Source organism: Pimephales promelas, chromosome 7 (assembly GCF_988280905.1).
Source record: "Pimephales promelas chromosome 7, fPimPro1.hap1.1, whole genome shotgun sequence".
Lineage (NCBI taxonomy): Eukaryota > Metazoa > Chordata > Actinopteri > Cypriniformes > Leuciscidae > Pimephales > Pimephales promelas.
This window is the reverse complement of record NC_142775.1, coordinates 10888296-10903367: the sequence shown is the minus strand read 5'-3', so window position 1 is coordinate 10903367 and position 15072 is coordinate 10888296. Positions and strand designations below refer to the sequence as shown.

The 15072-nt window shown below is 36.1% G+C and overlaps 2 protein-coding genes across 7 annotated transcripts in view; one reads left to right on the top strand and one right to left on the bottom strand.

Annotated features, from left to right (window-relative positions):
• gulp1a (GULP PTB domain containing engulfment adaptor 1a) overlaps positions 1 to 3247 on the top strand; it is a 103658-nt gene extending 100411 nt beyond the window's left edge. For all 6 annotated transcript variants that reach the window (XM_039647145.2, XM_039647146.2, XM_089133048.1 and 3 more), the window contains 3 exons: positions 778 to 910; positions 1066 to 1160; positions 2447 to 3247. In XM_039647145.2, the coding sequence (XP_039503079.2) occupies positions 778 to 910; positions 1066 to 1160; positions 2447 to 2518 (300 nt within the window). In that variant the 3' untranslated portion in view covers positions 2519 to 3247. The remainder of the gene's footprint in view (positions 1 to 777; positions 911 to 1065; positions 1161 to 2446) is intronic.
• A 1516-nt stretch (positions 3248 to 4763) lies between these two features.
• The window catches only part of col5a2a (collagen, type V, alpha 2a), a 65571-nt gene continuing 55262 nt past the window's right edge, over positions 4764 to 15072 (bottom strand). Inside the window, exons 52-54 of the mRNA XM_039647144.2 lie at positions 10001 to 10182; positions 9566 to 9808; positions 4764 to 5638 (exon numbers count right to left, since the gene is read on the bottom strand). Coding sequence (XP_039503078.2) covers positions 5492 to 5638; positions 9566 to 9808; positions 10001 to 10182 — 572 coding nt within the window. The 3' untranslated portion in view covers positions 4764 to 5491. The remainder of the gene's footprint in view (positions 5639 to 9565; positions 9809 to 10000; positions 10183 to 15072) is intronic.

Sequence of the window (15072 nt, the reverse complement as noted above, 5' to 3'; positions counted from 1 at the left end):
TTTGTGTTCCGAAGATGAACGAAGGTCTTACGGGGTTGGTACAGCATGGGGGTGAGTATTTAATGACTTAATTTTCATTTTTGGGTGAACTAACCCTTTAACCCCGCGTTAGGTTGTGCCCCGCGCTCCCCTAGCCTCAACAAAGACCAACACTAGATTCCAGTTAGTTTTTGTTGGATCAGTCTGAACTACCCTTAAGTGGTCATGAATTTTGTCCAAGACCCATTTTACTTCTGTAAGTTGAAGTAGGTCATTCTATTTATCAAAGCAAAAAAAAAGGTGGGGCTCGAATTCATAATTTGGGAATTGATTGGATCATGAAAAAGATGAAGAAATTAGAGACATTTTTAGCTTCAGGAAAGCTTCAAAGCGTATTTTCAGTATATATATATATATATATATTTTTTTTTTTTTTTGATTGATTGAGTAGGCTTTATTCTGATTTCATGGTGACTTTAACGTTATACATACTCTTTAATAGAATAGAACAGGTATGTTGTCAACCTGGTTCCTTTAGGTTTCATTTTTGTGTAAAAATAAAGTATTTGCTTAAAGCTGCAGATAAGTGAGTGTGTGCAATGTACGGTGTAGAACAAAATGTCAAAGTATCAAGTTATGCTTACCACAGGGTTTATTTTATACATAAATCCAAAATTCTGACGTCATACCTGCACCACTTTATATGTAGCACATAATTCTTATGTTTTAACAGATGAAAAGGGTTTTCAAATTAGGTGTTCTTCAGAATATTCATCTACTCATTATTCATATTTGCAGGGAAACAGCATGTCCCCGAAGAACCCCACTGACATATTTGACATGGTTCCATTTTCTGCAATGTCCCCATTGGCTCCATTACCAGCAAGTAATGGCTCGGCCCCTCCACCCCCAGCAAGGCCTACAGAGATGAGTAAGTCTTTCCTCTCTGAAAAGTTAAATATTGATTCATTCAACCATAAGGTCTGGTTGCGTAGGCAGTCTTTTTACTGTCATATATTGTAGATGTTAGTTTTAGTGGCATGTAAAATGAAGGAAAAAAGAGACCCTCTTCTTCTTCTTCTTTAGGGAGAGACATATTTGGTGCAGAGCCATTTGATCCATTCACCTGCGGGGCAGCTGACTTTCCTCCCGACATCCAATCTAAGCTGGATGAGATGCAGGTGACCGCATGTCTGTGAATTATTAGCAAATGGACCAGTGTGAATGAGCAGCTAATGGAGCTGATGGCAGGCATTTCTGCAGCTGTGAAGACATTCTTCATTCAGAAGGGACCAATTGGATGATTTCATAAAGTTTTATTTTATGTTCATTTTGGATTTGACTTGGGAGTGAGTGAAATGATGCGAAGGCCAAGTATTGTAGGCCATAATCGGAATTTATCCTCTGCATTTAACCCATCCAATTTAGAGCGCACATATTTGGAGCAGTGAGTAGCACACACACACACACACACACTCGGAGCAGTGGGCAGCTGTTTGCTTCAGCGCCCGGGGAAGCGCGGAGTGCTGTGCTGTATGTGGATGCAAAACTTTCGAGAGAAGTGCTAAGTTTGCTTTTTTGATAAGTATGCTTTGAACCCTATTAAAATAGACTAACATGCAGGAAATCTTGCATACAGAGCAGTTACATTAAACATTTATATCATTTGGTAGTTTTGCTCAACTAACAACTTCAATTTCCCATCTTTTTGCTTTCTTTCTGCTTGCAGCGGCAAAGATGGTTTGTATTTTGTGACAGTTTGATTTTTTATTTTATTTTTTGCCCCAGATGGCTTAAAACTGAGATCTAATTTGGCATGCATAACCTTTTTAAATGGATGGTATATTAAAAAAAAAAATAATTCTGTCCATTTCACCCTCATTTCCTTCATGTCCACACTTATCTTTTCCATGCTTTGAAAATAAATGGTGACTGGTTTACATAAACTTGAGTCCAATATACCAAGTCTTCTAAAGCCATAGTAGATTTGTGTGAGGTACAAACCAAATTGTTGAATCAGTTCTTTGTGATGGCAATATGTGTAATGTCATTTCCAAACATAAATATGCACACATTCAAATCAGCCAAATGAAATGAAGCTTGATGGCCCCTAGTCACCATTCACTTACATTGTATGAAAAAAGCAGTGTCAATATTCTGCTAAACGTCTCCTTTTGTGTTCCTTGGGATGAGGAAAATCACACAGGTTTGGAGCAACATGAGAGTAAATGATGACAATTTATTATTATTATTATTATTATTATTTGAACTATCCCTGTAAATGACGCACGATAGATTATTTACACCCAAACATTAATCCTTGTGTCGTTTTCATCTTCCCTATGCCCTGCTTAAAGTATTTTAACTTTTGTAAATGTTTTTGTATAATGTGGGTGTTTTAGAAGGTTTTGGGTCGTTTAGATGTAATACTAAAGACCTTGGTTTTCCTGTTGTTTTTCCTCTCCAGGAGGGGTTCAAAATGGGACTAACAGTAGAGGGCACTGTCTTTTCCCTTGATCCACTAGAAGGTCGTTGCTGATGCCAAGAAGAAGTTTTGTCACTTTCATGTTAAACCATTTGTATTAAAGTGCCAAACTCGGGAATTACAGTCAAGATGTCAATGTCTTATCTTACGGTTTTTTATGTATTTGCCTTTTGAATTTGGTTTACAAAACGTATATTGAGTAATCAGAAGCAGTAGATCACTATTTTTGTAAGAACTAAAAAAAACAACAACTAGTAAGTAATGTAGTTTTAACACCCCTTGCTTGTACAGGCAATGAAGGATGTAGAAAGTATGTCCAATTGCACAGTCTGTGTCAAAGTTCTTGAAGCTCTATACAAACCGCTGTTTTTATATCTCTATGGCATATTACAATTCATAAAATCCATAAAACTTTATCATTATAGAGTGCTCCCTTTATTTTGCAACTTTCTTTTTAACAATTAATGTTTTAACTTGCATCATAACCACGCTTCCTTTTTTATCAGATTACATGTAAAATTATGATATTGTTTTTGTTTAGCAGTGGATCCATTTAAATACAGTATTTTTTTAACTGAACAGCAGTGCCATAAATTGTAAGACTGGGCTATTTCCGCATTAACATGTGCGTGTATTGCAGTTTAGTTTTATATTACATATTTTAGTATACTCTTGCACAAGGAAGCACTTTGAAAGAGCTCTGTTTATGTGTTATTGTTCATTCAGTTTATATGTATTATTTTAGCCTTTGCTGTTGTAGTCATTAAAAGAAAACGGTACATATTCTCTGTGTAAGTTGTTTTGTAACATGTCTTTTTTAAACTTTGCCTGCATTTAATATAAACAAATATGTATTTTTTTTATTTTATTTTTTTTGTGGCTCAACAAATTGTCACTCACGTGCTATAGTGTTTAAGTAATTTATTTCAAGTGGAAGATATTGTATAGAAATCCGAAAATACAATGTAAAGAAATTGTAATATTACAGTAAAATAATCATATACTTGAACATCATTCATTTGCAGTACACACTTTTGTGTGTGTTTTAAATATACTCTCTAAAAATTAGCATAAAAGCTTAAAATGTGCTTTTCCGCCCCATTATAATTCATGATTTCTTTTTTAAAATTTAAAATGTAATTTGGATCAATTATGTATTGTGTTGTGTGCTGTTCATCAGTGTCTTTCTGAAGAGTACCACATTCTTCTCGAATCGCTGCTCTTTCCCATCCTTCGAATGTTCAACAAGAGTTTTTCCTTTCATAGTCGTCCTACACAAAGATATTTCAAACAGTGCAATTGTTGTAGAAACCTGTAGAAAGTCTATCTGAAGAACATATACAAGGCATAATAACATTCACACTGGATTCATAAAGCACACATCCTGTTAATTAAAGGTGCAATAGGTAATTCTCTATAGAAACATTTGTTTTGCTGGTTGATATTCTCCCCATATCCTGATAGCAATCACTATGCTATCACGTCTAAATGTTTTAAATATAGATTGTTTGTGGAAAATTAAATGTTCATTCAATCATTCCATTCGTTCCGATCTTCATTCAATGCTATATCAGGCTTAATTTAGCATTTTCGAGATTAGCTATTGCACCTTTAAATAGCCATGTTTTTTAATTAACAAAGCAGTCTCCGTGATCCTAGACATTTATCGTTCTGGTCTGAACTATACTTAAATGACTTTTACACTTAGGAAAAAATAAAAAATAAACAAGTATTATCCCTGCCATTTCTTATTTGCTCAAAGCAAAAATAAAAATAATAATCGAAATAAAAACATTCAGACAAATTTTAACATAATTGCACAAATAACTCTTACAACTTCGATATAATGAAGCAAAGCAGTATCTTACATTTTTATTCATAAAAAATATATTTTCATGCGTAAAAGGTGAGTAAAGAAACAAGCATTTTGAAAAAAAGAGGAAGAACATTTTTGATTCAATAAAATGGAAAATGCTACTGAGCATATGTTTAATTTGCAAAGCAAATACATGAGATTAGCTTCGAAGCCATTCCAAATGGCTTAAAAGACTTCTAAAATAGAATAAAATAATAATAAAAGAAGAAAAAGTGCAAGAATGATGGGTATACCTGCATGCTTTAGAAAATATGACATCATAAAAATTGTCAATACTGCTCTAATTTATTTAACTGTTCCAGCATTTTACTACATTGTGCCATTTACCTTTACAAAAGCCTTTAAAACTGATGCAAGGGCTACTTTTCGGTCACTTGAGAAAAAATATAACTCCTGCATTGCACTTGTGGTATACTTGGATACTTGTTTTGTTTTGTTTTGTTTTTTTTTGGGAAAGAGAAATGATTATGCACCTTTTAACAAAGCAGTCTCAGATGCATTTGATTTTATTTGCGTTTCCTTACACTGCTTTGTACCTTTTGATAGAGAAATACAACCAGTCGTACAGATCCTTATCAATTCACGTACAGCAAGTCTGTTGTCAAATTTCACCAGTTTACAGAAACGAGGTAGCTTGCAGTAATGAATAAATGTTTTCATCTTTAATTGTAAATTCGGTTTAAAAGTAATTACAAGGTGAATGTTCAAGAGAGCAGTTATAGGAGTCAAAAATTCTCAACTGAATGTAAACTTCCTCTATAGCACCATTTTAGTTCTAAAAATAATAATACGAGGAAAAAAAAACATACTTTAATGAAAACAGGCAAATCCAGATCATTTTAACTGGAAATAGAGTTGGTACAGTGTGTAGTGTCATTACTCTATTGCTTGGAATGGCCATGTCAATTTAAAACAGCAGTTGATGGAAAGTCTTGTAGTATAAAAATTCAGTTGAATTGAATTTCTTTTTTCGGGGGACCATTCTATAAAAACCTTGTGGTGCGGTTGTTTTCTTGAAATGCTTGGAAGGCACAATAAATATCTAGCTAAATGGCCAGAAAAGTCCAATGCTCTGTATGTACAAGGCTGATCTCGTCAGCAGTCGCTTTAAGAGTCTCAGGATTCTCTTCAATGCATCTCTACTCTTTGATTTACAAGAAGCACACAGGTCCGATATCAATACCAAACTCCTGGTCTGAATCTCCAATGTCCACAGGTGCAATATCCACAATAGGTAATCTTGCTGTTTTCTGGGTCCTGTATTCAAACACTGTCTTGCCCCACTTTCCATTTGCTTGCTGTGAAGAGAAAAACATTCATTTAGGTTTGTATGGGGGCACTTGTAATGTTATGAAGTATCTTATAGACTGTGTTAAGTAATGATACTGTATATGCATGTGTGTAAATCTAACTCAACTTTCTATGGCTCTGTTCCAAAACCTAGCAAACTGTCTAGTTCCCAATTTGAAAGCTACTTATAGCATAACTATAAAATACCTATTTTTGGTTAAATTCTAAGGCTGCATTACTTCCAAAGAATTCTTATGTACACTCACCAAAAGGATTATTAGGAACACCATACTGTGTTTGACCCCCTTTCGCCTTCAGAACTGCCTTAATTCTATGTGGCATTGATTTAACAAGGTGCTGAACGCATTCTTTAGAAATGTTGGCCCATATTGATAGGATAGCATCTTGCAGATGATGGAGATTTGTGGGATGCACATCCAGGGCCCGAAGCTCCCGTTCCACCACATCCCAAAGATGCTCTATTGGTTTGAGATCTGGTGACTGTGGGGGCCACTTTAGTACAGTGAAATCATTGTCATGCAAGAAACCAATTTGAAATGATTCAAGCTTTGTGACATGGTGCATTATCCTGCTGGAAGTAGCAATCAGAGGATGGGTACATGGTAGCCATAAAGGGATGGACACGATCAGAAACGATGCTCAGGTAGGCCATGGCATTTAAACGATGCCCAATTGGCACTATGGGGCCTAAAGTATGCCAAAAAAACATCCCCCATATCATTACACCACCAGCAGCAGCCTGCACAGTGGTAACAAGGCATGATGGATCCATGTTCTCACTAAATTCTGACTCTACCATCTGAATGTCTCAAAGGAAATCGAGACTCATTAGACCAGGCAACATTTTTCCAGTCTTTAACTGTCCAATTTTGGTGAGCTCTTGCAAATTGTTGCCTCTTTTTCCTTTTGTTGTGGAAATGAGTGGTACCCGGTGGGGTCTTCAGCTGTTGTAGTCCATCCACCTCAAGGTTGTGTGTGTTGTGGCTTAACAAATGCTTTGCTGCATACCTCGGTTGTAACGAGTGGTTATTTGTGGGTTTAAAAAAAAAAGAAAAAAAAAGATATTCTTTAAATCCTTACTTGCCTGGTTTATGCTGCTCTGAGCTACTCTGTCTGAACTTTGTATTTTGAGCACTTCTTGTGTTGTTATTGCCTCTTCACTTGTTTGATTTAGTCCTCAGATGTAAGTCGCTTTGGATAATAGCATCTGCTAAATGACTAAATGTAAATGTATTTCAGTCAAAGTTGCTCTTCTATCAGCTTGAATCAGTCGGCCCATTCTCCTCTGACCTCTAGCATCAACAAGGCATTTTCGCCCACAGGACTGAAGCATACTGGATGTTTTTCCCTTTTCACATAATTCTTTGTAAACCCTAGAAATGGTTGTGCGTGGAAATCCCAGTAACTGAGCAGACTGTGAAAAACTCAGACCGGCCCGTCTGGCACCAACAACATGCCACACTCAAAATTGCTTAAAGGGGGGGTTGATTGCGATTTCATTTTAAATAGTGTGTAATGTTGCTGTTGGTGCATGAACAGTATCTGCAAAGTTGCAGCGCTGAGAGTTCAGTGTAAGCAGAGATATCGTCTTTTAAAAATCAGGAAGTATATTGCCTACAAAAACGACTCGATTGGGACTACAGCTGGGCTTTGGACGTCACTAACCCGTACATTTGCATCAACCCTCCCTCCGGAAAATGCAAAAAAGGGCATGTGCATATTTCAGTAGCTCCAGATCGTCGAGTGTGTTGTTCACGCAGCTGTCAGGTCTTCTGTGTTCGAGCTTTCCACGGATGCTGTACTTCGTCAACAATGGATACAATTTATATTTGATTGAAACTGAAGAAACTGTTACTTAAACATGAAGCAGTTCCAACTTTAAAACCAGAGGCAGCAGTTGTTGGGCCACAACCTGTAAGTAGGCTAAGACTTAATCATTTTAAATGTATTTGCATGTGTAATTCCAGACGTAGCCTTGTGTTTTATTTTTTTTCAAATACCAGCGCTGGCTTTATAGCCACTAGGCTACTAGTTATGCTATTTTGTGTCTACGAAAAACGCGTACAAACATTATGGACCTGAATTTTGTATAAGTACTAATGTTTTAAATGTATTTTTCATGAATATATGCTTTAAGACGTTATTTTCGATTTGATCAAGAACGTAAACTAATGACAACGCTGTTTAGTAGCCAGTCAGTTGCTATTGTTGCCAGTCAGATGTTATTGTGTAAAACAAATGTGTATAAAGTGAAAAAATGTAGCAAATTATCATTCAGAAACGTTTAGTAAGAGCAGTGTGTGGTGAGTTTCTGCTTGACTCTCTTCATCGCAGCTTTCTCGGTTCTGATTCTGCCTTAAACTGATACTGCAGTTCGACACCAGTATTTACCTTATTTACATCTGGACCGGAGCTCATGACATGCACGTTTCGCCAGTTAAGGTAATGGCGTTGACCTTCCGGACAACGTGAGCGACAGTTTAGCCAATCACAACACACCGGCCTAAACTAACCAATCTGAGCCCACTGCCTGTTTCTGAGTGGTTTCATAGACTCAGGAAGTCGACCGGTCGTTTGAGGACAGAGGAGAGCGCGGCTGACAATGAAGTTTATGAAAAATAAGACTTTTCAAAAAAGAAAAACCACAAATACATTATATTGCACCCCATAAACACAATCATGCAAAGAAAAAAAACAGTCAACCCCCCTTTAAATCACCTTTCTTTCGCGTTCTAAATTTCAGTTTGGAGTTAAGGAGATTGTCTTGATCAGGACCACACCCCTAAATGCATTGAAGCAACTGCCATGTGATTGGTTGATTAGATAATTGCATTACTGAGAAATTACCACAGGTGTTCCTGATAATCCTTTAGGTGAGTGTATATTAATGTTTTGTTAGCTTAGCAACATGCTAAAATAAACTAGTACTATTTGTTTTGATGCTGCTGTCTATGCAGAGTGTCTTAAATCCTGTCCTCAATTCTAGGTTCAATTTTAAATTGAACATTGACATGCAGCAGCAAAGCGATTATCCCATTCATTTTCAAAAGCGCTGGGAATTCCTGCAACACAAGCAACAGTGGATCTTGGCGACAGAATGTAGGCGTGTCAAGCGATGCGAGACAAGCAACAAAAGTTTTTTCAATTTCAACTTTATGCCAATGAGAAGTTAATTTCACTAGAGACAACCAATAGGACTGAAGACTAGAGCTCACGTCACTGTCTCGAGTGCAGGCATGACAGGACAGAGTTCCAGAGTGATTTCACTGTCATATATGATTTGACTATAACCACATTCATGGATATAATAAAAAGATGCGTCGGTTCATACATTGATAGTTTGTGTGTTGTTATATTATATGATTCAAGTTTAGGACTGCAGCAGTTCATATTACAGTTTATCCTGCATTGTGTTGATTATTAGGGATAAGAAAATGTATTAATTGCCAAATTTGAATGACGTTTTGTAATTTCTAGCAGTAGGCTATAATATGTTTATTTTTATTTATTTATTTTTTTTTTATATAGCGCCTTTCAAAGTTCTCAAGGTTGCTATGAGTGAGTTTATTTTGTTGATAGATCGATTAATTTCGTTAATCTAGTAAATGATTTCATGCACTCACTGAGCACTGCTGTGGTTAATATAACAACACATTCCAACAACAGAATGCTACTTTTAATTCTTTTTAGTACAATTCCTTGTCAAATTAGAATTATACCTTAGTTGTTTGTGATTGCATTTTCTATAGGCTAGATATGGACAGACGTGCTGTCTACCAATAATATTAGAATGACAGCACTGGGAACGCCCACATGCGACTCGCAGTACAGAGACTAGCGAGAGCAAGACAACGTACTAGGTTTTGAAAAAGGGCTTATGCCTTTATACAAATGATGTTCTGCAGTGTACTTACTGAGCAGCTGTCCTCAAGGACGGTGTATCTAAAGCGGTTATTTCCCTCAGCTTTGAGCTCTAGATCATTAGCAGCTTTGAGGATGACTGCTTTCTTGAGGTTTCCAGATGATTCATCCTTGTAGCCCACAGTGTTCTTGCAGTGGTAAGTGATAGTTTGTGATGCCTCTTTGGAGAGAAGACGGATGAAAGTCATCTGAACTGTGACAGTGTTGGCTGGCTGGTCTTTGTTCCCGTAAGTGAACTTCACAAAGACATAAAAAGAAAGAAATAAATAACAGGTACATACCGTTTTATGTAATAGATGAATAATTTTTTTCTTGCCACAAAATGTTACCTTATACTAAATGCTAAAGCAGTAATTGAGCTAACTGAGTAATTACACAAATTGCATGATTCAAATATAATTTTCATAGGAGTGGGTAAACATGCTTACATATGTTCCTCCATTCATGTTGGCTCCAAACCACACAGGTTTTTTCCCTGGGGAACTCCACCATGATTTGCGGGGGATGCTGGAGGGGATTGCGGAGATGCATGTCTCTCCAGTGTCCATATTGCAATGAATTTTAATGGCGTCCTCTGCACTGCCCTGGTTTGGATCCACCCAGTATTCACCTATATGATGCAGAGATGAAACATTCGGGGATGTTATAGACTATATACAAACACTTATTGTTTGTATATAGATTTCTTCATTCATTGTCACTGACAATGAAATTAACAAATTAGCTCATAAATAAGAGTTAATTTTTTGTTAATTAACTTTTTGAACTACTTTGATCACCAAAATGATGTTTTTTTTCTGTGTTTAAAAAAAAATCTTCATGCCTTAAAATAGCTTTATGTATCTCTACATCCTGGCTTAATTTAGTATACAGTACACAGACACATGAATATGCTAATTAGCCCCACCTCAGCTCACACACCAGCTCAGAGATCCACTCAACCATCTTAAAAGAGAACTCCGGCGAACAATGAACCTTTGGTCTAATAAAACATTGGTACCTAGTCAATCGTTCTCTGAGATTTGTTTTCATGATAATCGAATGTAAAGAGTTTTATCTCTAAAAACTAAAGTATAATAGCATATAATACTAGTAATGGGGGCAATGACTAAGTAAAAATAAATCGCTAGTTTATACCACTAACAAGGCTCAGTAACATAACGAGGGTCCCTACATGCAAAACGAAGCATTGAGAACTTTGTAAGTGTACAGACCGTTTAATAAGAAGATACTTTATGAAGACAGTTCACTTCGCGTATACAGACAGGAGCCATCTTAACTTTAACCATCAAGCCCCCGCCGGCGCTCCGAAGCGTTTTTTTTTTTTTTTTTTTTTTTTTTTTAGTTCAAAGTTACTATCAGATTTAATGTTATACCTTGACAAACTATACATCACTAAAAAGTTATAAGACTCAGGTTTCAGTATTTGACCACTATTGTATTGTGGGAAACTAGTGACAGTTATGTCTTAATTTGTTTCAGGAGTTATGAAATGAAGAAAATTAGTCGATACCTTTAATATGAATTATGAGCGTCAGCTGGTGCATTCAGAAAAAAAAACTCCGTGCTGTTGTCATGACAGCGATTCACAAAACAACTTCCCTCGGGGATTTAGCTAAAAAATGTGTAGACTTGGAGAAAATATTGATTGATTCTCATAGATTCACATCATATTTCTATAGACAGGAATACTATTTATTGAATTTACACTAAAATGCGTCGATATAATCATTATGAGCGCTTCTTCCTGAGATGTGCTCTATTTTCAATTCATACCAAAAGCATGAGGGCGCTGTCTGCACAGTTTATTCCATATATGGCACATGAAGAACAAAACATAACTGTCATGTGACAGTCCAGGACCAGGAACTGGGGCCCGTTTCAATAAGGAGGTTCAACCAACTCTGAGTTAAAGCTTGAACTCAGAGTTGACTTACCCTGAGATGGGAAACTCTGAGTTTTCGGTTACAGAACAGCTGAAATGAGTTAGTTCAATCAACTCTGAGTTGACTGACTCTGAGTTAAGCGCTTGCACCACAACTATAAAAAGCCATTATCAATGGAGCACAGATATTAGAGGTGTTTATTAATTACCAAGTAATCTAGATATTGTAATTTAATTAAAGGGATTACTCTTAATTCTTCTGTAATTTAAAATAAAATATGATGCAATTACATTAAATAGGCTACTACATAAACCAATTAAGTATAACACAATAGTGGATTTAACATACATTTTTAAAAGGTATATTTTTTATGTAACCTTCTCCCTCTACACACTTTGATCAATTCAAGAATAATTCATGCAATTGTATATTGTGAATTTGAAAGAATTAAAAGTGCAGTTTCTTGTCTCTCCTCTTTGTATTAATCAAGTGGTTGAGGTTGAGATTTAGCAATTAGTAGACCAATACTTTCTAGAGATAGTAGCCTGATTATTACATTAATCTAACTACACCGTTGAAGATGTCAGTTAATAATTCATAACTATTTTAGAGTAACTTACTGTTATAATATAGAGGTGAAACTGGAAGAATGTTATTCAACCTAAAGTAGGCTACTATTACTTTGATAAAATTTTACCTAAGTTAAAGTAAAAATACCAGTCTAAAAATCCACTCAAGTAAAAAGTAGTTAATTTAAAACATGAGTAAAAGTTGCTGAGTAACTTGTGGGGGTGGGGTGGGGGACTCCCCCATGTGGGGAGAGTTGAGAAACATCTCAGAAAATATCACGGTTTATGGTATTAAACAATTATTAAATATATAAACTGCATTCTTAAATTACGGTTATTATTATCATCAGTTAAAATGACAGTTAAATAAATTAAACATTTGTTCAATAAAACATATCAACTAACTTCAATAATTGATTATGAATAAGATTAACATCTTATTTTTATCATTAATAACTTATTAAATTATGTTTGAAAAATAAGTGAGTTCTATTAAATGTTTTTTATTCCAATTTTTTTAATGATTTAATAGAAATATATTATCAAAAACGGTGGTAATCAAATAAAAGTTTAGCAAACGTTTTAAATCCTTTTATTTTTTGGCAAAGTGCTACAAAACAGATTTAGTCAATTAAACCATGGACAAACAATATATATTCCTTAAAGATGAACTGAACTGAAAAATATCGACGTTGAAAACGTGTTGTTTATGACAATTAAAAGTAAATTACACTAAACATTTTTTAAAAATATATATTAATATAGCTTTTTTAAGCAACGCAAAATTGCGCTGGTTAGCGCTGGCAGTTCCGATGACGTCACTGGCATGGTAGGACCCGCGGAGCGCCATAGACAACAGCTGTAGGTCCTGTATACACAGACGAAAATGAGCGCTTTTAACGGCATGGATTACGCATTTGAGCCCGTGAGGGACAGGCCGGTAGTGTCTGACTACCACCACATGGAGGACGATCAGTTTCAGGCTTCACTTGCAGTACAGGATCGTTTGGGGGAAAGTGACTGTGGGCGCGATCGAGCGCTGTGGAGCATAGACACTGCACGGAGACGATCTGTTCCAGAGAGGTCAACATGGACATTTATTGATCGGCGAAAAATGCATCACCCTGCACCGTTCATTTCGGATGCTGTTCGGTGAGAGAAACGTGTTGAAGGAGGCTATGCTGTCTCTAATGGATGTCCGAGCTGAGACGCTGGACCGCCCCATAAGTAGCAGGGTATTTTACGAATAGGTGACGGCTGGGCTAACTTGTTACACTTTTCTCAGATTGTTTAGATTAACAGCGTACTGGCAGTTCACTCTATGGGCGAGGGTGCATTTAGAAAGGAGAATCCCATCCTTTACCGTGAACTATACATCAGGGATCTTTTCCCCCTCACCCGAATATTTTAAGGATTCGAGTAACGTTAACGTGATGCATTGAACTTGTAACTTGTGTAAATAAAACGTTTCGTGCATTGTCAGACGTTTCATGTACTCATTGACGAAAGTACACATCTCTAAATAGTGTGTCGCTAAAAAATCTGTTTCCTCAGCCATGTCAGCGCGCCTCAGACTGTTTACAAGCTACGGCTGTTCTGCTGGTGCGGGTAGGCAACGGAGTGGCTTACCATGCCAGTGACGTAGTCGAACGTTGAAATCCAACATGGCGGCGCCCGTGTAACAAAAACAACACGTTCAATGTACCATTTTATCCCTTTTAACAAATTCTGCCATTTTAAAAATTGTACCAATGAGAATAAATAAAATACATCTGTTATATCACCTTTTCTCAAATTTCAGTTCAGTTCAGAATGTGTAAATACATTTTAGTATTATTGTTGGTGTTTAACAGCACTTCCTCTTTAAAAAAGGGGAGGAGACCGCAAGAAACTCTGAGTTTACTGAAGAAAACCTGCTCCCGACCAGGTTAGGTTCATGGAGTAAGTTACCATGGTAACTGACTCTGAGTATAAGTTACCTCTCTTTCAGAAATGGGCTTGACTTACTCTGCTGTCTCAGGTTTAACTTACCTCCCTTTCTGAAACGGAAAACCCAGAGTTTCCCTCATTTCAGGGTTAACATACTCAGAGTTTTCACTTAACCTCCTTTCTGAAACAGGCCCCTGCTGTCATGAACTGCCTGACGAACTAACAGAATCGCTGTAACATGCAAATAACTACGTTTTGAAGACAATAAACATGATTGCAATTATATTTGAGTTACCTTTGTTCTTCGAGCCATGCCAGGTATTTTCATAATAATAGATTTATTATATTTATAATGTAATGCTAATCGATATAGATTTTTTCATTGTGCACAATACAATAAATAATATATTTTCTGTCAGATTTTTTATCTGAAGCCAAATTAGATCACAGAAGATTATATAAAACACTCGAGTTACGTTATAAAGTAAGTTTGGAGCAAAACGTGGTTTTAATCTCATAAATTGCCGTGTATTGATGATGTGCTAAGCTAACATGCTAATATTAGCTCGCTTAGGTGCACCTGTCATCACTAGAAGTTATTCTTTTATGATTTTTTTCCCCAAATAGGAATGCTTACTGAAATGTTTCAGTGCATTCGATTCAGTCACAAAGGTGGAGCTAGCACTTTGATAAAAGAAATTAGGGTGAAACCCTATGAACAGCTTGTGAATAGCAGTCGTTAGTAGCTATAATGCAGACAATAAAAATGCATATGTTGAGCCATAACCAGTCTGTAAAGGTGTGAATGTGTGCATGGGGAGACTGAGACTGAATGGGGCTCGTTTGCACCATAAAACAATAAAGACAATAGACTGAATAGATGACTAAACATCAGTTTGCATTTTAGAGTCTAATCAAAATAAAGTAATTTGACATGATCTTGAAAAACATGCAACTAAATACAGAGTTTTAGACTTATCATTTTCAGATTTTTAATATAAAATGGTCACACATATGGCTTTAGCTGCAGTGCATTTCTAGATTGCTACAGGGCCAACTTCAATTTTATTTTCATGAAGATGTTTCATAAAAATAAATTTCTAATAACTTTACAAA